This window comes from Miniopterus natalensis, chromosome 2 (genome assembly GCF_054644295.1).
Source record: "Miniopterus natalensis isolate mMinNat1 chromosome 2, mMinNat1.hap1, whole genome shotgun sequence".
NCBI lineage: Eukaryota > Metazoa > Chordata > Mammalia > Chiroptera > Miniopteridae > Miniopterus > Miniopterus natalensis.
The window spans coordinates 183310767-183334508 of NC_142082.1; the positions used below are offsets into that span (position 1 = coordinate 183310767).

Below are 23742 nucleotides of genomic sequence, written 5' to 3' on the forward strand. Positions count from 1 at the left end.
ATGCAAAGTGCTGAAAAAGTGGAGTAGGGGGAGTGTGGTGAGGGGAGGTGTTGAAATTTTAGGTAAGGTGAAGGCTTCTTTGAAGTGACATTTAAAAAATATTTGAAGGAGGTGAGGGAACAAGGCATTCAGGGGTCTGGGAGAAGAGTATTCTGAGCAGAGGGCCGGGCAAGAGCAAAGGCCCTGAGGCTGGAGCCTCCCTGGTGTGGCAGAGAAATGGCCAGGAGTCCATGTGGCCAGGACACAGTGAGCCCGAGGAAGAATCTGAGGAGGCAGGGCCTGGCGATCCCGTAGGGTTTGGTAGACCACTGGAAGTACTTTGCTACTCTGCCTGTGTGATGGGGGCCACTATGGGACTTTTCATTTTTTTTTAATGTCTTCATTGATTTCAGAGAGAGGGAGAGGGATATAGAAACATCAATGATGGGAGAGTCATTGATCAGCTGCCTCCTGCACATCGAACCTGCAACCCTGGCGTGTGCCCTGACTGGGAATCGAACCTTGATCTCCTGGATCCTAGGTCCATGCTCAACCGCCGAACCACACCCGGCCAGGGAACAAATCATTTTTTTTAAAAATGTATTTTTACTGACTTCAGAGAGGGAGAGGGAGTCATTGATCAGCCGTCTCCTTCATGCTCCCTACTGGGGATTGAGCCAGCAACCCAGGCATGTGCCCTGACCGGGAACTGAACCGTGACCTTCCAGATCCTAATTCAGTGCTTAACCACTGAGCCACGCTGGCCGGGCGGAAGTATTTCACTTTTATTACCATAATAAAACTATATGGGAATAGCAAATGGAAATTGGAATGATTCCTCAAAATTTCAGTAATAAAATTACCATATGATCCAACAATTCCACTTCTGGGTATATGCCCCAAAGACTGGAACTAGGGTCTGAAAGTTTTTTGTGCAGCCATGCTCACAGCAGCACTATCCTCAATAGCTGAAATATAGAAGCACCCCAAGTGTCCATGAGTGGATGAATGGGCGAGCAAAATGTGGCATATACACACAATGGAATATTACTCGTCTTAAAAAGGAAGGAAATCGACGTGCTACAACACAGATGTACCTTGAGGACATTATGGTAACATCAATAAGCTCACAAAAGGACAAATACTGTATGATTCCACCCATGTGAGTAGTCAAAACCACAGAAAGTTGAACGGCAGTTGCCCCCACAATGTACCACATGGCTGTGCAGGGAGCGAGTGCAGGGACTGGGGCAGGGAGGAAGAATGGGGGGTCGCTGTTGAATGGGTAGCTTCCGCTCTGCGAGATGAAAAGGATCACAGGGATGGATGGTGCTGCCGGCTGCACACCCACGAGCTGTATACTGGCTGGTTAAGCCAGTGAAGTTTGTGTGCGCTCCATCCGTCAGGCTCACCCCGCTTCGCACTGGCGAGCCCTCAGGCCCAGGAGGCACCGAGCTGCCTGCTAGGTGCTCCCACAGACATCAGTGCTCACACCTTGGCCGTGGAGAACTGGGTTCCGTGAGTTCTGTGAACTCTGCTCCAAGGTCAGCGCTGGGGAGTAGTAAAGCAAATGCAAATGCCTGTTTCTGGTTACTAAGGCCACTCAGTGAAACTTAAGAAATGACAGCTCAGAGATAGGAATAACAAACATTTATTCAGAAATGTGTAAGTAACAGAGTCTTCTCCATCCCTTAATACCTCTTCCTCTTCTTCTGAACGAGATGGGGAACGCAAGGGAGTGGGAAGAGGGACACAGGGTGGCCCCCACCTTCTCTTCTGTTTTCCACGATGCCATCCTGTAGACCAGAGGATGCAAACAGGCTTCACCCCACAATGTACCACATGGCTATGCAGAGGACCAAGTCCAGGTGGCCAGGCACTGCAGCTAGCTCAACACCACTCTGCCAACAGAGCAGCCTGGCCTGGGACGGGAGGGAGAGTGACCACGCAGGCAGAGTGTTTACCATCTCGGCTCGAAGCAGAGTCCAAGTGTGGCCAGACTGCTCTGGACCTGAGAAACAAGGTCCTACTGCCTTGGGTGCTCTATGGGCCAAGAAGTTTGGGCGAAGTATAGGAGGAATGTCTTCCAGCTACTGAGAGAATTAGATTTGCACCTGCTCAAGGGGAAGAACTGCAATGTTTAAAGAACTGGAAAGGGAGCACCAGGCATACTCCTTGGACTTGTCAGGCCTGGGCAACCTGCGCTGGCAGACGGAGCTGTGTTCAAACCCAGGGTCCTTCTGCTTGACAGATTTCTCTCTCTGGAGTTTCCAGGCTTTCTTCACTGGGCTGGCCCCAAGCAGGTCATGAGCAGCTTAGTGTCCCAGCCCTCTTTACTTTCTAGGTTTGTGCCTTTCACAGCACTTGCTACTGGTCCTGTAGAGCTCCCAGAATCCTGCTCCCCAACTCTCTTCAGCTCTGCCAGCCTAGACTCCCTTCACAGCCCCAACAAACCAGCCGGAGAATTGACAGTGACTCTGAAGCAACGCTGTCTGGTATTCAAGGGCTGCCCTGGGTTCTACAGTTTTGCCCCAACTCTGTGGAACCATGCTGAGTAACCCACCGCTTGCCTGGAAGGGCTGCTTTGCTCTCTCAACTCCCTCCTTACCACCCACCATTCCTTTCCCCTCACTGCCCAGGCAGGAAAATATCCCCCTGGTCATGGATGGATGGGTCACTTACAGTGGTGATGACAGTGACCCTTGGTGGTAGCTGCATATGGGCTCCCGGCATCCCTGACTGTTCTGCAGACATCCAAGGCCAGAAAGAACAAGCCAGATGCAAGCCAACATCTCCCCTTTCAATAATCGTTCAAACCCACAGTGTCAGAACTAGGGGAGAGGTGGCATTAACATCAAAGCCAGGGTGTGATGAGCGCCAGGCTAGTGAAAACTTGGACCAGCAACGCAAGTCATCCCAGCAGTGACAACCAGAAGTCCAGAGAGCTGAGGTGGAGCACTCAGCCTAACTGGAAGGAAAAGGGAAACATGACCCTGGGATTTACTGAGTTGCCTGACACAGCATGGCCCTCCAGCCAAGAGCTGGGGTGCACTCTTCCTGTCAGAGCAACAGCCTCACCCCACCCTTGCCAACAGGGCTCTCCAGACCAGACTCGTCTGGAGCCAACTGTGGGGAGAGGACAAGAACCTGTGACCTGATGTCCACCCAGGTCACCTCCACCGACCAGGCAGGTAGGTGGCATATCTTTGGGGCTGACCTGGCTCCCATTAGGATGGCAGGAACTTCCATTCTACATTTTCTTGAAAAGTTTAAGAAAAAAGGAGGCAAGCCCCTCACCCCTGGAGATAGCAGTGTCCTTCAAACAGCCCCGCCCTGTATTCCATGGAGCCACAAGAAAGCACGCAGAGAATCCAGGATGCCATTTCTAGGTAAGAACTCAGTTTGGGGCTGAGGTGAGGGGGAGAGATACTCTGAGCAACACAAACCTACCTTGGTGAAAAGGTGGAGGGAGAAGAAACACATTACAGGAAATGTTAACATACAGAAGAGCACAGGGTAGAACTCATCACAGAAAGGAGGGTCTGTCCAGTGAGGAAGCTCTCTACCCCCACCTGGGGCCTCCAGTCCAACGGCCCATTGGTCACAACCTTTGCTTTGGGAAACAGAGCCACCCTCCTCTGCCCCCACTTCTGGCTGCCTCACTCCCCCGCTTAAAGTTTGATTTTGAATTCTGTGGGCTGTGTGGTCACAGCGGCCCCCGAGGACTTGAAGAGCGCCTTTAGGATGGTGTCAGGGTCCACTTCGGCAGGAGGGTTGGACGAGGCAGCAGAGTTCACCCTGCGAGGCAGCTCACTTTCCTTTTTCACTGAGGGGCTGTCACTCAGCCGTCTGCGGAGAGCACAGAAGAGTCAAAATCCTTGTCAGTTTCCCTTAGATGGGGAGGGACCCGTTGGGCATGTTACAAGTCAGGCACCGAATGTACTGCTTTCTGTGCCCTGTATCTCATTTCATCTTTCCTGTTTGAGAAAACTGAGATGCAGTCTGCTGGGAGCTGGGGTGTTAAGTTTAGAAAACAATGCGCTTCCCTCGGGGATGGTTACACACATGATCGTTATTATACATTCGGAGAAGTCTTGAGGTAAAGAAATCAACTTAACTCTGTTTAGCCCAATTATTCCCAAACTTATTTAGGTCATGGGATACACATTTTTCAGAATACAACTTAGTTCTGCAATACAGTTTAAGAAGCTTGTCTAAATCACACAATTCAATATCCAGGGTTCACATTCCAGTCTTTCTAAATTTCAAAGTCTATTTCAGGCCTGTCCCGTACTACCCCACCCACCTTGGCAAGTCTAATATCTTCCCCGGGCCTCTGTCTCGTTGTCTATAAAAGGATGTCCTGCCAGTCTAAACGTTTTATGCATCTCAGTCCTGGTCCAGCATGTATGCCCAGGCGGGTGGGAGAGAATGTGGGCCAGCAGCCAGCACCATCTCCATCAGAGCCATCACAGGAGGTGGAGTTCTCCGTCCCCTTGGACAATGCACCCAGTTTTGCAATGAGGGGCACATCTGGCCTGCTCTCCATTTCTTCTCAGGTGTTTCTAGATTAGACTGGGAACAGGTCTTAATGCTAGCCCCTGTGAAGCCAATTCCCTGCAGAAATGACGAGACAAGCCACGTTGTACAAATCTAAGCACCCTGACTAACCGCCTGCCATCAGAGCACAGGAAATGGATGGAGCTGTGATGCAGGCAATTTACCCCTCAGGATAGAGAGGTGATCGCAGAGTAAGCGAGGAGAAAGCTCCATGCTGCCCCCAGACCGCTGCCTCTGGGACTTACAGCAGGATGGGCTGGTCAGAGGTGATGATGTTCCCGTTCATGTGAAGGTTGCACTTCATTGGTTGCCCTGAAAACCCGAAAGAGAAAAGGCTTTGACACAAGACCACAGCTCCTCACACTAAAGGACAAGACTGCCACCTTCACCACTAGGGTCAACACCCACCACTGGCAGCTCTGGCCCCACACTGGGGATACGGCTGCCAGGTTCCAGCAAAATCCAGGACTCAGAAAATCCCAATGTGTGAGGCCCACAAAACCTCGGCAACAATAGCACCGAGAAGCAACATGAAAACAGACCTTACTTCGCACCGGAGGAGAGAAGAGCAGGAGTAAGGGAGAACCTGGACTCGGTGGGAAGCCCTTTGACCTTGCTTATGAAGTGATTAGTGAGGGAAAATGTTTGTGCTGTGAAATTAAGATCCAAAAGCCTATGTACAGACTTCCACTCGGCCCAGGTAAGGTTACCTGTGCTGAGTAATGCATTCCCGCTGTGCGTACGACATGACAGGGAGAGCAAAACAACGAAGGTAGATAAAGAAAATTTTAAAAAAACAAACTTAAACATTAAAAAAAAAAAAAAAGAACAGCACAAAAAGAGGGAATAGAGCCATACAGAAGTAATGTTTTTATCTCACTGGACTTGTTAGTATTAATCTGAAATAGATTCTGATTATCTATTGGAGATTCACTTCATATTCAAAGATACAAGGAGGTTAAAAGTAAAAGGAGATACCTATCACCCAAACAGCAACCCCAAGAAACCTAGTATCAGCTAAAATAGACTTTAAAACAAAAAATGTCACTGGAGATAAAGAGCGATATTTTGTAACTGATAAAAGGGTCAGTCCCCTAGAAAGAAAACAATTAGAACAACTGTAAACTTATGTGCAACTAACGACAGGCTCAAATACACGAAGCAAAAGCTAACAGAAGTGAGAGAAGTAAACAATAGTTGAAGGTTTCAACACTTCACGTTCAGTAATGGACAGAACAACCAGGCAGAAGATCAACAAAGAAACAGAAGACTTGAACAACATAACCCAACTAGACCCAAAAGACATCTACCCAACAGCTCCAAAACATCTACTGTCCCAAATACTCAGAAGAAAATCTGGGCAACTCACAAACATGGAAATTAAACAAAACAATCTTAAATAACCAATGGATCAAAGAAAATCACAAGGTAAATTAGAAAATACTTTGAGATGAATGAATATACAACATATCAAAACTTAGGGGATGAGCCCTAGCCGGTTTTGCTCAGTGGTTAGAGCGTTGGCCTGCAGACTGAAGGGTCCTGGGTTCAATTCTGGCCAAGGGCACATACCTTGGCTGTAGGCTCAAATCCCCAGCCCTGGTCGGGAGAGTGCACGAGGCAACTAATCAATGTGTCTCTCTCACATCGATGTCTCTCTCTCTCCCCCTTCCACTGCCTCTGAAAAGCAATGGAAAAAATATCCTCCAATGAGGATTAAAAACAAACAAAAAAACTTAGGGGATGTGGCTAATGCAGTACTTGGAGGAAATATATCGCTCTACATGCATATATTAAGAGGAATAAAAAGACAAACTACATAATAGGAGAAAATACTGACACACCATTTATCTAAGAGACTCATATCAAGAATATAAACAGATGCCTGGCTGGCGTGTCTCAGCAGTTGAGCATCGACCTAGGGTCCAAGAGATCGTGGTTCAATTCCCGGTCAGGTCACATGTGCCAGCTGCAGGCTCAATCCCCAGCAGGGTGTGTGCAGGAGGCAGCCGATCAATGACTCTCTCATCATTGATGTTTCTCTCTCTCTCTCTCCCCCTCTCCCTTCCTCTCTCTGAAATCAATAAAGATACATTTTTTAAAAAGAATATAAATAGAACTCTTACAACTCAATAATGAAAGAAAACTCAAAAAGTGAGCAAAGATTCTGAACAGACATTTCTCTAAGGAAGATACACAAATGCCCCAAAAGCACCTGAAAGGATGCTCATCATCATTAGTCGTCAGGAAAATGCAAACCAAACTCCCACTGACTGTTTTATTACTTTCTGTCCCTTCATTGCTAGCACAGGGCCTTTCTCCATAGTAGATACTCAACAAAGGAACAAATAGGTGGATAGAAGGAGCATGGCAGACAGAGTTCCTCTCTCTAGGATACCCAGAGACAAATGGGAATCTGAACTCAGTGAAATCAGTGGTTTACTCACTAGAAGTTGAGCTTGCCCAGGTGCCAATAGTTAGACGATGCTCCAGGCCATTAAGGAACCTGTGTCCTAGCACTAAGCAGTCTCCTAGCACTGAGCAGACCAACATCTGGAAGGGGGAGGCTATGGCTCCTGGTGTACCTGCCAAGACTCAAGAGAACCATTCATGGCCCGGCTGGGCGTGGCTCAGCGGTTGAGCGTCGACCTGGGATCCAGGAGATCGGGGTTCGATTCCCGGTCAGGGCACATGCCCAGGTTGTGGGCTTGATCAATGACTCTCTCATCATTGATGTTTCTATCTCTCTCTCCCTCTCCTTTCCTCTCTCTGAAATCAATAAAGATATATTAAAAAATAAAAATTAAAAAGAAAAAAAAAAAAAAGAACCATTCATGGAGAAATGGTGTTCCCCTAGCTTAGGTGCTAGGTTGTGTGAAACCCAGGGCCCTGTGGGAGAGGCAGCTTGCAGGTCAGCATCACCCAGACACACCTCCCTGCCTGGTCTTGGTGCACAAAAGGCCCCAGTGGTGCGAATGCACCAGGATAGCCTCCCACCCACCTCAGAGGAAGGCTTGTTCCAAAAGCCTGCTGCCTGACGGTAAGCAGTGAGGAGTGGGAGGTGAAGGAGCTGCTTTCTCCATGACTTACCGTCTAGACACCGATTATTGTATTTCTTATATGCAGTGATGGCATCATCCTTCTTCACAAAGACCACCTCTGCTACTCCAGGATGGACCAGTCGAGCCCGCTTCAGGGCTCCACATACACAGAAAAGCTCCTGCAAAGAGCAGAGGGGTGAGGGTTGGGGGAGAATTTCGGGCCATCACCCTGCCTGCCTGCCATTTACACATCCTGAAGGCTCTGAGTTGACTGGTGGCTGCACTACAGCTGAATATGCCCAGGGCCCAAGACTTCAGGGAAGCTCCATTTTAGGTGGTGTGCTTGGGACATCCACAGGCCTCAGCATGGACCAGAAGGGGACAAGCTCTGCTGGAGAAATGGGCCTGAGCTTACAAACTGTGGAGTCCCTGTGACCTTCAAAAAGTCACCCCTAAGATCCTCCTGCCTCAGTGCCCACTTAATTCCTCTATTTTTAGGGATAATAGTTATGGAATTTCTCTCAGAGAACTCTGTCATGAGAATGAATGTACAGACTTATTTAAAAAAAAGACAGTGGCTGCCTGGCCAGTGTGGCTCAATGGTTGAGCGTCAACCTATGATCCAGGAGATCACAGTTCAATTCTCCGTCAGTTCAATTCTCAGTCAGGGCACATGCCTGGGTTGGGTGCTCGATCCCCAGCAGGGGGCGTACAGGAGGCAGCTGATCAATGACTCTCTTATCATTGATGTTTCTCTCTCTCCCTTCCTCTCCCTGAAATCAATAAAGATACATTACAAAAAAAAGACAGTGGCTAGTATGTCGTGCAGGAATCTGTTAGAAATAAATTCTGGCCCGGCTGAGCGTGGCTCAGCAGTTAAGCGTCGACCTGGGATCCAGGCAATCAGGGTTCGATTCCTGGTCAGGGCACATGCCCAGGTTGCGGGCTTGACCAATGACTCTCTCATCATTGATGTTTCTCTCTCTCTCTCTTTCCCTCTCCTTTCCTCTCTCTGAAATTAATAAAGATATATTTTTAAAAATTAAAAATTAAAATAAATAAATAAATAAATTCTGGAGTTCTATAGAGTGACCAATCGTCCCAGCTTGGCTAGACTGAGGACATTCCCAGGATACAGGACTTTCAGTGCTAACCAGGAGGCAGCAAACCCAGGACAGCTGGTCACTCTAAATCAGACCAACTTGGATTTGATCTCCGGGGCCCTGCCTCTCAGCTGTATGACCACAGCTCTAGCAGATTATTCATGTCTCTGAGGACGTTTTCTCTTCTAAAAAGCAGCACTGGTCTAGCCTACCTTCCAGGGTTGCTATAAAGCTCAACTGAGAACTTTTTAAGGTAGTGCTTTGTACACACGTTATCATTTACTCCAACCCCCCTTCATTTTACAGACCAGGAAACTGAGGCAGAGAGGGAACACAATGTGGAGACAGACCTTTACAAAGGCTGATGAGTTAGTACCCAAGCCATTTCTTCACCTGCAACTGCCCTTTGCAAGGCTGTTATGGGATAGACACTCAATTTGTTTTTAATGATAAAGGAAAAAATGTCAAATATCAAAACCAAGATATGGAAATGAATACCGGGTGTGATCCCAATTTTATTACTGTTGTTCTTTTAGCACTACCTTTTTGGGTAGAAAAAAGTGAGGGTGATGGTTACTGGTAGTTTTCTTTGAGTGGTGATCATCAGAGGTAATTAGTTTTTCCACTATTCTGTATTTTCAAAGATCCTGTATACAAAGCGCCTGGCACGTTAAGTACAGTGGTACCTCCATTTTCGAATATAATCCATTGCGAAAGACCGAGTTCTGAAACGTTCAAAAACCGAGGGATCAACAGCCGACAGCTAGGCCTCAGGATCTTGCCCTCAGCAGAAGCCGTGTGGCACGTTCGACTCCTGAGGCGTGTTCAAAAACGGAAGCATTTACTTCCAGGTTTACAGCATTGGTAAACCAAAATGTTTGTAAATGGAGGTACCACTGTACTCAGTAAATGGTAGCTAGTATTACTTTTACAATCAGGAAAAATTTGTTTTCATTATCACCTATCAAGTATTACACAAAATTCGCTACAATTTCCATTCTCGTGTGCCATTCACTGGAATGCCTGCTTAGCTCTAAGTGCAATCACATAGCACTTGTGTGTTACACACAACCGTAACAAACACGGGACCACTGTAGGCTGCTCCAGAACCTGGGACTCTGCTGCAGGGAGAGGCTGAAGTCTCGAGTTGCATTCATTCTGTGATCTGACAGTTCAGAGGTAAAAAGGGCACCTGGATTTCTAAACTAACACCTTTTCTTGGTGCCTGAATGAAAATGAGGTTGAAAAGAAGAAGTCCTGGCTGGATCTGGGCCCCCACTCACCAGGCACCTGAATTAGGTTTTGCCCGTAACTGCCAAGGGTAGGACAGGATGGACCAGGAGGGCAATCCATAGAGATCAGCCACCAGATAACAACAATCCATCCCACTCCTTTCCTCTGGAATCATCCTGTGAAATCCCTGGAGGAGGCATAAGTTCTGAGGACTCACAGGAAAATAGAAACCACTGGATGTTGTACAGCAGGACTGAAGAGCCCACTCAAGACGTGCTCAGCACAAGCCCCGGGCCCTGGTGTAGGAGCTGTGTGGAGCAAGCTAGCACAGCCCATCTGACTGCTGTTTCTGAAAGGCCGGCTTCCAAGGTTGGCCCTTGGCTGGTGTCTGGGGACTTGGACTGTGGGAGGCTCCCACCCCCTCAGGAGTGGCTCACTGTGTCCGAGCACCTGTGATTTATGCTGAACATCCTCCTCCTGCTTTCCTCCCAGGAGCCTGGAGCTCTGGTATGTGTCAGGCAGAGGGTGCCACATGACTGGTCCCTGACAAAAACCCTGGACACTGAGTCTCTAACGAACTTCCTTGATTCACACGCGTCATCACAACTTGATGCCGGGAATCAAGTGCATCCTGTGGGACTCCACTGCGAGATCACTCGGGAAGTTTGTGCCTAGTTTCTGCAGGCCTTTGCCTTTGCTGATTTTGCTTTGTGTCCTGCAATGACCTCTTAGTCCTGATACGACTCTATGCTGAGTCCTGTCAGAATCAGGGAACCTGGGGGTGGTCTTGGGACTCTTGAACCAGAAGGGGTTTGAGACAGAAAATTCTGGTGAGCACAGTACTCACAACAATGTCCTCCTCGGTGACTCTAGGGTGCAGATTATTCACAGTCATCTTGGTGCCTTCCAAAGGGCTGAGGATAGGCTGCCGCAGACAAGAGTATAATCAGAAGGCAGAGAACAGCTGTGTGCTCAAACAACTCACCCGAGGCAAGTGACCTGGAGGCCCACTTCCCACTAGAGACCTCAGCACCCATCATGCCCCCACCACCCTACGCTGAGGATGGAGGCTCGTTTCCCAAACATGCGGCCCTTTTAGGCCTTTGCACCTCTGCCTAGAATGCCACTCCTACTTCAAGACCCACCCAGCTCAGCCTTCCTAGATTTGCCCAGTGGACTCAGCTGTGCTCTCCTCAGTGCTCCCAGCAGTTCTCTGGGCACAACTGCTGTATCACCAGACACAGGCTCTGTCCATGGCTCTGTTTTCCCCATTTGTCTGCGAGCTCTTTGCACACAGGGGCTGCTGGGTCTTGGTTTGCTCATTTGTAAAATGGGGGTGGCAACGCCTACCTCAGAGAGGCGCTGTGAGGACGCAACAGGGTACATACAGCACACTGCCCACCCAGCACAGGCTGACTCTCAACTGGTGTGGTCACTTCCACTTCCTCTCCTTCACCTTCACCTTCACCTCACCTCAGCAGGCGGCAGCTCTTTGGGGGAATCCTCCTTGTTCACTAGTGTCCGGGACATGCTGGTCAAGGCTTTTGTTCGAACCGAGGAGGGGAGAGCAGGAGCCGTGTATGCATCATTTTGAACCACTTTAGTCAGAGGGGGGGCCTTGGACATGGAAAGCTTGGAACTGCTCAGCCCAGCCTAAAGAAAGAGGCAGACAGGAATCTGAGAGGCTAAGTGACCTGGATGCCTAGCTAGGGGCTGACAACCCCCACCCGAGGCCTCCCAGTTTCCCAATTTCATTAGGGCCTGAAGCCAAAAAGGCTGCCAGTGGCCTCCTACAAGAAAGGAAAGGCACAGGAGGGGAGAAAAACACACAGCCCGCACACGTGCTCACAGAAGCCTCTTTCCAGTGTTAGAAGCCCTTGGGGAGAAGCATCCATGAAGCCCTGATCAGGATCCACAGGCTCACTCATACCATTTGGACTTTATAAAAACCCAACAATTTGGGGCTGGTCAGAAGGACAAAAGCTTGGGACCAAGTATATTCCCACATATGCTTCTATCACAATGGACTGATCATCAGCTCCAGGCTGGCTGGGCCTAAGAACCCACTTTTAAGAAGGCCCAGCCTGGCCCTGGCATGGCTCCATGGTTGAGCATCGACCTATGATCCAGAGATAAAGGTTCAATTACCAGTCAGGGCACATGCCTGGGTTGCGGGCTCGATCCCCAGGAGGGTGTGTGTAGGAGGTAGCCAATCAGTGACTCTCTCATCATTGGTTTCTATTTCTCCCTCTCCCTCTCCCTCAAATCAATAAAGATATATAATAATAAATTTTTTTTAAAGTTAAAAAAAAAAGAAGGCCCAGACTCCAAGCTTTCTGGTCCCTGTTCTGGCCATACAGGGACACCATGCATAGCCCTGGCCCTAGCAGCTCCCAGATTGTCAAAAAACATGCTGGCAGAGTCAGCACATGGAGACCAGCAGAAACAGTTCCCTCCCTGCCCCGCTACCCAATTGGGGATGTGGTTGGAAATATAAAGCAGTCAGGTCCCTGGTATTAATGTATCTGAGGACAAAGATGCAGAAGTGGCAGGTAGTCTTGCTGACTGAGGCAGTGTCTACCAGACAATGACTTAGGGAGGGAAGAGGAATGCAGCAGCCAGAGACAGAGTATGAGACAGGGTCGACTCAGTAGCTTCTCTAGTTTTAGATGAAACGTCCTCCCCAAGTTGGGTTTCACATTCCTCAAACCGCTTTTTCAGTTTCAAGAGTGAAGACAGCATAGCGGTTAAACACATGGCCGAGAACCAAAACTGTTTACACCTAAATCCTAGATCTTCCACTTACAAGCTCGGTGACAATAAGCATGTTTATTTAACCCCTCTGCGCCTGACTCCTTGTCAGTAAAATAGGGGTAATAATGGTACCCATCTTGCAGGATGGGAGGGAGGAGGAGTCCTAAATGAATTAATAGAAACACAGCATGGTTCTCAATTCAGGTCAGTCACTGAGCCAGCAGATAGCCCCTCTGCAGCAGACCCAGCAGTCTAACGATTGGAAAGCCGCCCCTCTGTAAGACTAGTTATTATTCAGCCTCTTGCAGCACTGGAAGAACTTCACTGGTAACCAAGAGACGTCCACGCATTCAGTGCAGTGACCAAAACTGAGTCTTTGGGCCTCTGAAGGCAAAACAAAGGCACTTGGCTTGGGGGCCACTGGTCTATCTGTAATTGGCAACATCCACTGAGCTGAGCAGCACAGACCTGCCTGATGTTGTTGTTGCTTTCTTTCCTTTTCTGCATGGTACCTGACCAGCATCCTAGTTTACCAAGCTTTTCTTGCAAGCAGGCTGCACCTGGTGGAACCCACAGGTAAGGTTCAGATTAATTTGCTAACACACTAACCAAGGGAATCCAGATTTAAGAATAGGGCTAGAGGTGCTGACCATGGAGGAAAGGGGAACAAGTAGAATGTTCTGCCACAAATGAAAGAAAATGGGATTCTGTGGGGTCACCCACATTTCTCCCAAAGTGACTCAAACCTACATCAATTGGGAACTATGGCTCTATACTTCACTAGCTGTGGGACCCTGAACAAGTCACTAGACACCCTGGTCTCAGTATTTATAAAATGAAGGGTTGGACTAGTTCAAGTTCTGAAAATCTTAAGATCCAAGTGAAGAAATATTTCTGAGTCAAAAGGCCAATTCTCCACCACCTCTACCATCCACCTGATCAGACACACAGCGAGCACAAGCAAAACATAAAATACCCTACCATGTGGTGGAGAAAGCTGCCCGAGGCTGCAAATTTCATCTGTTTACTAGGAATGGGAGCTGGAATGTCATCGTCTTCATCCAGGTCATATAAGTTCTGAAAATAAGGAAATATAAGCTAATATGGCATACAGGCTGTCAACAGGCACTTGGAGCAAGGACAGCAGGGGGAGGACTGCTGGAGTGATTGGGGTAGAGGGAGAAGCGGGTGTTCGGGGTGCCTGAAGAGACTGATGCTCCAGTCCTGATACGTGGCTCCCCGCCCACAAGGGCCTGATGGAAGTGCTGCAACTTCCAGATACAGCAGAAGTACATTCTTACAAGGACAATGCCTAGGAAGAGTTCCCAAAATGTCTGTTTATATCCTTTGGCTTGCAAAGCCCAACCCTGGCGATCTGGTCTAGAGAAACAAACCCAAACCCTATAAAGAGTGTTATCTACAAAGATGTTCAGACAATTTCTAACAGTAAGAAGTATAGAAAAATGGTTTAAAACACCTGGAACGTGAACTCAATGTATTATGCAGTTATTAAAAACGCTGTTTACAGTAAACATGAATCACAGAAAAATGCTTGAGTTATAAAGTGAAAAAAGAATGATACAAAATTGGATTAAGAATATAATCACAACTGTAACTATGCATTAACTAAATAATAATATTTAAAAAACAGGAAGGAACCAGGGCAGAATTTCAACAATGGTGGGCTTTGGAGAAGAGGAGCAAAAGGAACTTTTTAATCTGTCTCTATTTTGCAAATTTTCTGCATGAAGCACATATTAAAAAAATTTTTTTTTCAATTTGCATCTCTGCCCCTTATGCTTCTCCTCCCCAATTATGAAATGTCTTCTTACAACTCATAAAATACAAACGGTCAAATATAATTCCTCCCCAATTCTTCTAACTGTGAACCTTGGGCCAAGCATCAGTTAATCCACTTAGCAGGTCCAATCAAAACACATGCTTGTGTACACACACACGTCCAGAACACACACACACTCACAGCCTACCTGTTTGGCCTGGTGATTGTTGACAACGTTAATCCTCATTCCAGCAGGATGGGCATGAGGTGGTGTTATGGCCTTCTGCTGTGGAACCTAGAAACACCCACTGGTCACAATTCATCACATAGGGTACACATGCATTCACTATGATCACTGAACTTGAAATATGAGGGGCACTCAATTTTGGTCTTTGGTAAAAGGACCTACAAAGTGACTCATACCCAAAGCAGGAGAGTGACAGGAAGACTGGCTGTCCCAGAGACCACATGACAATGCATGTGTAGGGCTCAATGAACCTGGCTCAATAAATGTTCCCTGCTGCTGCTGTTCCTACTACCAAAGTTGCTGTGGAGATTAAATGATACTGCTCCCATTCCCTTTGGGGTGGTGGCTGTGCAGGTGGCCAGGGCACTGTATGAGGAGCCAGGCCTTCCCAATGACTGGCTGTGAAACTCTGGGTATGATTCACAGCTCTGAGACTGAGTTTCTTTGATAAGACTGGGATAATAACCTCAGGGTTGCAGCGGGGAATACATAAGGTCATACAGGGTAAGTGCTTGCCATGTAGCACATGCTCAACAAATGCTTTGTCCTTTCCCCTCTCTTCCCTCCACTGCTATCTCACTTGAGAAAATCACTTCAATTCTCTGGACTCCCCCCTTTAATAATATCTTGCCTTGCTTATATGGCTAATACACAAACACTTTGCCCAAACATTTCCTGACCCCTGATCCCTGACAGAATCTAGTTACTGGCTTCCTGGGAGTTATAGCAAGAGCCACACCTACCTGGATGGTTTTAGTGAGCTTCAGAGCTGGGGTCACCGTCCCGATGGGGGGGCTCATGAAGGAAGCGGGGGAACTCCGCTTCAAGCTGAGCTTCTCCCGGGCATCGGCTACCTGGTGGGGTTTTGGGGGCACCGTGCTCTGCTGCTTTCGGGAGTTCAGCATCTCTCTGGCATCCTGCACTTTCCCTTTGATCCGGAAACGAGCATCTTTCTGCAAAAGCTTTTCCCGGGCATCCTTGACTCCCAGCTTGAGCCGGGCATCTGAGAGGCCAATCTTCTGCCGGGCATCAAACCTTTGCTGGAAGGTGGCTGTGCGTGCTGGTTGGCTGAGGAAGCTCTGCTGGATCCCAACATATGATCGGACACCTCCAACTCCTGGTCTGACACTGAGCCTGCAAATAAAAATTGCAATGTTAAGTGAATCTGAATATCAATAGCAATTACACTAAAGACAGAGGCTGGAGAAACCAGAAAGCTGCTCCTTGTCCAAGGAAACAATTAATAGAGGCTTTCTTCCTAGTTTTATGGCTTTTAACTTTGCATTGGAAACAAAATTAGGAAGGAGGGTCTGGCAGTTTCTATCACTAGGTAAAAGTGTTTTGCTCCCTGGACCAGGTGTTTTGAGACACCATTAGGGACAATAACCTCTAAAAGATGTCAGTCAAAAAAAATCAGCATATCCCAATTCTGAGTATTTATCAGAAGAAATCCAAAACACTAATTCAAAAAGATACATGCACCCCTATGTTTATTGCAGCATTATTTACAATAGCCAAGATATGGAAACAGCCATTGATAGGCAACTGGATAAAAAAAAGGGTGGTACAATGGAGTATGACTCAGCCATAAAAAATAGAAATCTTACCATTTACGACAACACGGATGGACCTAGAGGATATTGTGCTAAGTGAAATAAGTCAGAGAAAGACAAATGTCATAATTTCACTTACCTGTGGAATCTAAAAAACAAAACAAAAAACCACAAAGCACTAGGGCCATGAAATAGGAATAAGCCCCATTCTCCCTCCCCTCCCAGTGCAGGTGGGGAGAGAAAACAGGCAGATGTTAATAGGCACAGAGGGCTGTCCTAGAAGAATGAGATGGTTTCCCAAGAGGAGGCGCGGCTATGAGAGTTGGAGGTCCCAGGCAGGGCACCTCCACAGGAGTGCTTTGTGTGGTGGCTGGAGTGGAGAGGCCATTAAAAAGGGCATGGTAAGCAACAGGTCTCTTGGGGCTCCGATCTGGGGGTGGAGGGCATACAGATACCCAAACAATCACCAGACTACTGTTCTAGGAAAGCACAAAGTCTGTGTGGGACATCACAAACAACTGGACACCTGTAGGATGGTGGGCAGGGTTAGAGGTCCAGGGTGTACAGAAAGAGTAGTGTGTCAAGGGCATTCTAGGCAGACTATGGAAAATGTCCACTTTAGCCCTACTTGGGGCTTCTCTGCTCTTGCAGCTCTGGCAGCAGGAGATACTGAGCCCCACCCCACTTCCACTCTTTCACTTCTACAGCAGGACAAAGCTTCCATTAAGGCACTTACCATGCTTCATCTCAATGATTTGTTTACAAGTCTGCACCTCCTGCAGGATTAAGAGCTTCTCAGGGGCACACCCTGCAGCTCCTCACCAGTGTCAACCCAGCACCAGTGGAACGACAAAGGCTCAAAGAGCTTTTTGATCCTGAGATCCTGCGAAGTGTCAAGGCCCTTACAGGGCTCCTCTATCAATCATTATCTTTCCAGGTTCACAATCTGTTAGTTGCCATCACTATCATCTCCTCTGTAAGAACCAAATCAGAGCTAGTGGCATGACTGGGGCTGGACCCCAGGTCGACCCGACTCCAGAGCCCACAACCTTTCCCTTATAATAGGATCCAAGCTTCCCTCCTTTCTACTCCAAGCCCCAGGGGAGGTGAGAGGGGAGAAGTGATGACTGCCCCTGAAAGCACTTCTCCTAGAGAAGGCTGCCTCTGCAAAGGCAGTCCTCTGTCCAGCCCCCACCGACTAGTGCAACACCCTGCTAGGATCCTGGCCACTAATTGCTCCTCCCAACTCCTACCCATGCAACCAGGGCACATAGGGTAACCTTGGGCCTGACCCTAAAAGTGGGACCTACAAGGACCTTGCCTGCCCCAAATAGGGTAAGATCCTGAACCTCCCACAGGGGTTTCGGGAAAGGGAATTACAAGGTGAACCAGGCTGTATAAACTTTATTGATGAGCACATCCACCAGTGGGGGTCAGACACATCCTAATCCAAACGTGAGCTTCTCCTGAAGATCTCCTATCTTCCTCTGCCTTCTCCAAATCCCACCCCCTCCAATCACCAGGGTACCCTCCTCATTACTAAAGGTTCCTGATATTTATAACTAAAGGAGGTAAGATGCTCTTATCATGCGATACTCTGTGTGATTTTACAATACCACAAAATCGGACAAATCTAGCCACCATGGCATCAATTACCCTTTCAAAAATTAAGCTACCAGCCTAGCCAGTGTAGCTCAGTGGTTAAGAGCATTGGCCGAAGCACCAAAGGGTCACAGGTTCACTTCCCGCCCCCAGTAGAGGCATGTGTGGGAGGCAACCAGTTGATGTGTCTCTCTCACATTGATGTTTCTCCCCCTCCCTCCCTCCTGTCCACTCTCTCTGAAAAGCAATGGAAAAAAAATTCTCAGGTGAGGATTAACAACCCCCCTCCCCCCAAAAAAACTCACTAAGCTACTCAATTTCACCAATCATTCAAGAAAGAAAACATTGCCCATAAAATAGGGGGGAAACTCGGCCAGGCGTGGCTCAGTGGTTGAGCGTCGACCTAGGATCCAGGCGATCAGGGTTAGATTCCCAGTGAGGGCATATGCCCAGGTTGTGGGCTCGATCAATGACTCTCTCATCATTGATGTTTCTATCTCTCTTTCTCCCTCTCCTTTCCTCTCTCTGAAATCAATAAAGATATATTTCAAAAAATAATTAAATTAAATAGGGGGGAAGAAGATAACCAACAGAAAGTGATTATTTTGAATAACTAAAGGAAAAACGAGCTTCTCTTTTTTCCTTCAGAGTAGCTTTTATTCATAATCACCAAAATCTGAAAACACACCAAATGCCAATCATTAGGTAAATGGATATACACTGTGATATATCCATACAATGAAATATTACTCAGCAATGAAAAGGAATGAACTACTGATACACCAAATAACACAGATGAAGCTCAAAAACACTATTGCTGAGTAAAATCAGTCAGACATAGAGTTCATACTGAAAGACTCCCTTTCTATGAAGTTCTAGAAAAGGAAAACATCTATAGTGATAGTAATCAGATCAGTGACCACACAGAGAACAAGATTCTTGAAAACAAAGTATATCCCTGAACAGAGAATGAAGAAAAGGGCAGATCCGTAAACCTCCATAGGAGGGGGAAGGGAGAGTATGCCTCTGTAACCTTAGTTTATTCCTATTCCTCAAGTTTCCCTCTCTGATGATCAGTAAGGGATGGTAAGTGCTCTACTGAGAATTCACAGGAGTCTACGGTTGACAAGCCACATAGGGACAACTGGCCATCGGGATGAATGGAAGGTTTTATAACAAAGATGATCTCAACTAACAGCTGTGGGCACTTCCTTAAGGTCCATAAACTTTGACATACCTCCTTTAACCCTCATAGCTCTGAGAATTAGGTTATTATCCATTTTATAGAGGAGGAAACTGAAATTTAAGGAGAAAATCCCACATCACAGATCTATAATGATGAAGCCTGGATCTGAACTTCACTGTATCTAGTTAAAGTACCAATAAATTAAGCATGGGTCAAAAATAAAGACGAGAATTGAAGAGTTAAGGAAGTGAGTAATGTCCCAGGCTAAGGAAAATCTTAGGACTTCAGTCATGTCCAGGGGGAAAGCACACTCACTAGTGACCAGAGGGTGTGCAAATACACTGAGAGTGGCCACACTTTTGGGACCCACACACCATACTGCTTGTCAGGTAAGAAAGACCACCAAGAAATACCAGCCTTGTGCTATCGTATTTTATCTACAGGAACAGTGCAAAAGGTTTGTTGCAGGAGGGAGGTGATGTAGTTGTGGTGAGTAAGCTACTTTCCCTCAATTCCCTGCATTCAGTTCCCTGGTTACACCAGTTCTTTTCAGCTCCACTCATGAACTAAGGCTTTAGGGCATTCAATGTTCACAGTGCTCAGGTATTTTATAACCACTGCTCCTCTTCCTGCACAAAAAGACAGCTATTCATCCCAGGAGGTAGCAGTACTGGTTGTAAAGCAGATATTAGTCATCAGGAATTTTTCAAATAAACATTCCTGCTAGAAGTAGGTCTCTAAAACATAGAGTCAATTATGTTACCTTCTGCTCCAAGAACAGCTGAGGGTTTCCTAACAAAGCCCAACCTCTCTCCTTGGAGTCCCTGGTCTGGCCTCAACTTCTGCCCGCAGCCTCACCTCTGAACGCAGGCTATCTAATGTTCCTGAAACACATCCTGCACTTCCTGCCTCAGTAAATGTTTGGGAAGAGGGGAAAGGGACGTTTTGAGCAAGTCTCTTAATTGCCCCACCCAAACAGTGCAAGGCCGCACTGCTTCCAGACACTGGCCAAGTAGTCCACGGGTCTTGGGGAGGGTCCTGGTGGGCGAGAAGGCAAATGCCCCACCGGAGCCCAAGCTCTCTCCCCTAGACCATGACTGGAGTTGAGACATATGTGAGGACCAAAAAAAGTCTGTATAGGGCTAGGAATGACTCTCTTGACTATCTGTGGAAAAGAGAGTGGCAGCTGGCTCTGGACATATGTCCAGTCAAAGGATTCAGGCCAATGATGGGGGCATGGATTAGTATAAAGTGGATTTTAATCCATGGGGGGCTCTGGGTTAGAGTACATGTGTGTCGAGGTCATCTTTATAGGGAGAATACACAGTTTGGTTTTATTACCCTGGGTCAATTCTGAATTAGGTACTTTAAAGATATAAAGAAAAATAACACACTAACCTCTTACCCTCCAAGAGTCTTGTGCAGCTGTTTCATTTTAAATATTAATTCTCCCCTTTAAGTTATGTAATAACTAATTTTCCTCTTTGTTTTCAGTATACATTTCCTTTATCTTATTTCAACAGAGAAACAAGCACTGTGGACCCAGAACAGGGCCCTGGCCTGAATTGAAAAGCTCTCTAACTCCCTCCTTCCATCGCTCCAAGGACTCCTCAGACAGGGCATGTGGCCCAGGGCTGTTCAATTCCAACACACTTAAGGCCCAACTTTCCCATTAAGGCTGCTTGCCACCTTCATCTAACTGCATGGATGCTGTGGATAGCTATCATTAAACTAATCAAACCAGACGTTATCTTGACTAGCTCTATCAGCGATGCTCTCTAGATATGAAATTGACCAGAGGAGCAGCCTGCACTGCAGCTGGCGCCCGGGGCTGTCCTGGAGACTCATCCACAGTTCTTGAGCAACTAAAGTCACTAGAGATATGCTATGCATGGGGAAAACAGTGCCTCACCATGGCCTGGATGAAGCAGCACTTAAAACTATCCCCTCCCTTTCTAGAATTTCGAATTAATCAAGGAAACCTCTGATAATTAATTGGGGCCCAGATAATAATAATAATGACCCCTTTCTTGACTTACAAGGTGCAATGAACGTGAAACAGAATGGCTGTTCTAAAGTACAAGCACAAATTGGGGGTAATACCATCAACAACTAAAAAAAAAAAGTCCAAGCACATTCCACGCCCTGGGGGGAAAGAGGTTATTTACACTTCCACAGGCTTTTTTTTTTTTTTTTGCTATTTCCATTAAAAAGATGGACATTTTCTGCCCGGTTTGGCTCAATGGTTAGAGCGTTGGCCCTCAGACCACAGGGTCCCAGGTTCGATTCCAGTCAAGGGTGAGTACCTAAGTTGCAGGATCATCTCCAGCCCTGGTGCATGCAGGAGGCAACCACTCAATGTGTCTCTCTCACATGGATGTTTTTCTCTCTCTCTCTCTGAAAAGCAATGGAAAAAATATCCTCGGGTGAGGATTAAAAAAAGGGACATTTTCTGAGATAATCACAGGTTCTTCCTAAAGTATTAAGATCGAAGTTCCTGGGACATTTATGCAATGTTAAACCGAAGTTCCCAGTAAGGAATCTTCTAGTAAGCACGTAGAAGACTATATTTACTGTAGGAAATGATATTTGTTCAGACCTTTTACATGTCTTGACAAGGACTCCCAGATCTAGCTTTTCTCTTTGTTGGCTGTGCAAGTAAAATAAAAATGGAGTTTCCAGCAGCTTTAACTCACACACAGCATGCAGTCCAGTTTCTTCCACCAGTCTTTGACTGCATTTTCCCCGAATCCAATCTGCACATAATAGCAAAGCAATATTCTCATTCGGGAAACTGCTAATGTCTACTGAGCACTTAGTATTCATCAGACACTTTGCAAGTACTTTAGATAAATTAATTCACTTAGCCCTGACAATAACCTAATGAAGTACTGCCCACACTTTATAGGTAACGAAATGGTTAAGTAACTTGCATAAGATCACATGGCAAGTGGGAGCAGGGAATGGCGGTCTGACTCCAGGGCCTTAATGCTTACCTAGCACGTTCCCAAGGGAGGGGCCCATGATAACTGCCATCACCTGCTGAATATTTACTAGCTGGTACAAACTTTGGAGCTTGTGGGGACCAGGTCTGCCTGGCTGCACACACATTCCCTGTTCTTCCCATGGATGCACACTCCCTGCTTCCCTGAAGCCCACCCCCTACCCAACCCAAGGCTGCACACAACCACACCAAAACAGTACAGACCGAACAGACAGAGGCCACCTGCAGCTGGGAACTGAGGGGAGGGATTGCAGAGCCTGGCTCATTCAGCAACTATTGAGCAAACCTGGGAAACCGGGATGGGTTTAGAAGTGGCCAGAGGACCCAGCACCAATTCCTCCAGTGACTGGAGAAGACCTAGGAGATAACTACTCCCCAGGAATGGCTGAGGAAACTAATACTGAGTGCCCCTCGTGAAGCAGAAGCCAGGTGAAGTGCTGGCCGCTCAACTGTGGTGTGGGGGTGGGGGGAGGGATTCATTTTAGACAGCACCGGGAGGTATTAATAAACAGCCGCTGAGCGAATGACTGACTGAGAAAACTGTACGTAACATCTTTACAGCCTGGCTGTTTACAAACATTTAAACTAATTGAACGTCTGCGGGAAAACCAGGGGCCAAGTTCCCCTCCACACAGGTGAACTGGAGCTCTAAAGGCTGGGGGGTACTAACAATATTGAAGGGTCCCTAGGAAGTCTGGGGCACATACTGCTGATCACCTCCGCAGCTCCCCACTGGGACCCAGTCTCCTCGGAGAACTGGGGAGCTACAGCCATTAAGAAGGGGCCAACCCCCAGCCCGTCCCACGCTTCCCTGCCCGAGCCTGGGCCCAACTCCGCCCGCAATTTCCGCGCCCTAGGCGCCGCCCCTCCGCTCTCCGTGGCCTCGGGCGCGTCCCTCTACTTCTCCCCACCTGGAGCTCCGCATCCGTAAAACGGGCACAACAGCCCAGCTCGCCGACGGGACAGCGAAAGGCAAACGGACGGCGCGTACGCGAACGCGCTGAGCGCGCCCCACGCCCGCGCACGGAGGCGGATGTTAACAGCAGCGGCTCGGGGCGCGGGCCCGGCCCGGGACGTGGGGATCAGGGATCCGGGCGGAGTCCGAGCAAGTCGCTTCGCCGCTCAAGTTCAGTCGTCCTAACTCGAAGGCCGCGCGGAGAGCATGGAGGAGCGGGGCTCAAGTGCCGATCTTCTCAGGGGAGGGAGCTGAGCCGGGGAGACCCTCGGGAACACGGAGACTAGCCCCGCCCCCCCGGAGGGCACCCCCTCGGCCGCCCCCACGAGCAGGTCCCCTAGCCCCGCCGCCGGCAGCGGCCCCGCCGGCCTCCCCTGGCCCGCCGGAGCGACGGCGCCCACAGCCAGTGGGCGGCCGGATGGCCGGGTCTGAGGCGGCCGCGGCGGCGGCGGCCGGGCCAATGAGCAGCGGCTACAGCAGGGGGCGGGCGCAGGCGGCCCTCCGCGTCGCGCCCGGACCGCTCCCTCCTCCGCCCCGAGCCGCGCTAGGCCGCGGGCCCTAAACCCCGAAAGGAGAAAAAGCCGCTCACCGCCCCTTTGCCGCGGCTCCCCTCTTCCGGATGAGCTCGTCTAAGGAGATGTCCGCCATCTTGCACCTCGGAGCCGCTTGGATTCCCTCACCCCCTCGAGCCCGCCCCTTAAGCGGCTGCGGAGGAGCTGTTTCCGGCGTTCTGTCGAAGAATTCT

At 48.2% G+C, this 23742-nt stretch overlaps 1 protein-coding gene across 2 annotated transcripts; it reads right to left on the reverse strand.

The window, feature by feature from the left end:
• Positions 1-1614: 1614 nt before the first annotated feature.
• POLDIP3 (DNA polymerase delta interacting protein 3) lies at positions 1615-23689 on the reverse strand. Of its 2 annotated transcripts, none has more exons than XM_016210249.2 (9): positions 23587-23689; positions 15441-15831; positions 14659-14745; positions 13652-13747; positions 11390-11569; positions 10764-10841; positions 7630-7759; positions 4785-4851; positions 1615-3828 (listed from the first exon to the last, which is right to left on the reverse strand). In XM_016210249.2, the coding sequence occupies exons 1-9, from the start codon at positions 23643-23645 to the stop codon at positions 3651-3653; spliced, it is 1266 nt and encodes a 421-aa protein (XP_016065735.1). In that variant the 5' UTR covers positions 23646-23689; the 3' UTR covers positions 1615-3650. The 2 variants fall into 2 exon arrangements, with proteins under 2 accessions (XP_016065735.1, XP_016065736.1); XM_016210250.2 differs by lacking the exon at positions 23587-23689 and adding an exon at positions 22954-23256.
• Between the last annotated feature and the right edge of the window lie 53 nt (positions 23690-23742).

Bases quoted from the DNA above. Each gene is read 5' to 3' on its own strand.
- POLDIP3 (XM_016210249.2), bottom strand. From the start codon at position 23,645: ATGGCGGACATCTCCTTAGACGAGCTCATCCGGAAGAGGGGAGCCGCG. The intron at 15,832-23,586 runs GTGAGCGGCTTT...TTTTATTTGCAG, and splicing joins GGAGCCGCGGCAAAGGGGCG to GCTCAGTGTCAGACCAGGAG. The intron at 7,760-10,763 runs GTGAGTACTGTG...TGCTCTTTGCAG, and splicing joins TCACCGAGGAGGACATTGTT to GAGCTTTTCTGTGTATGTGG.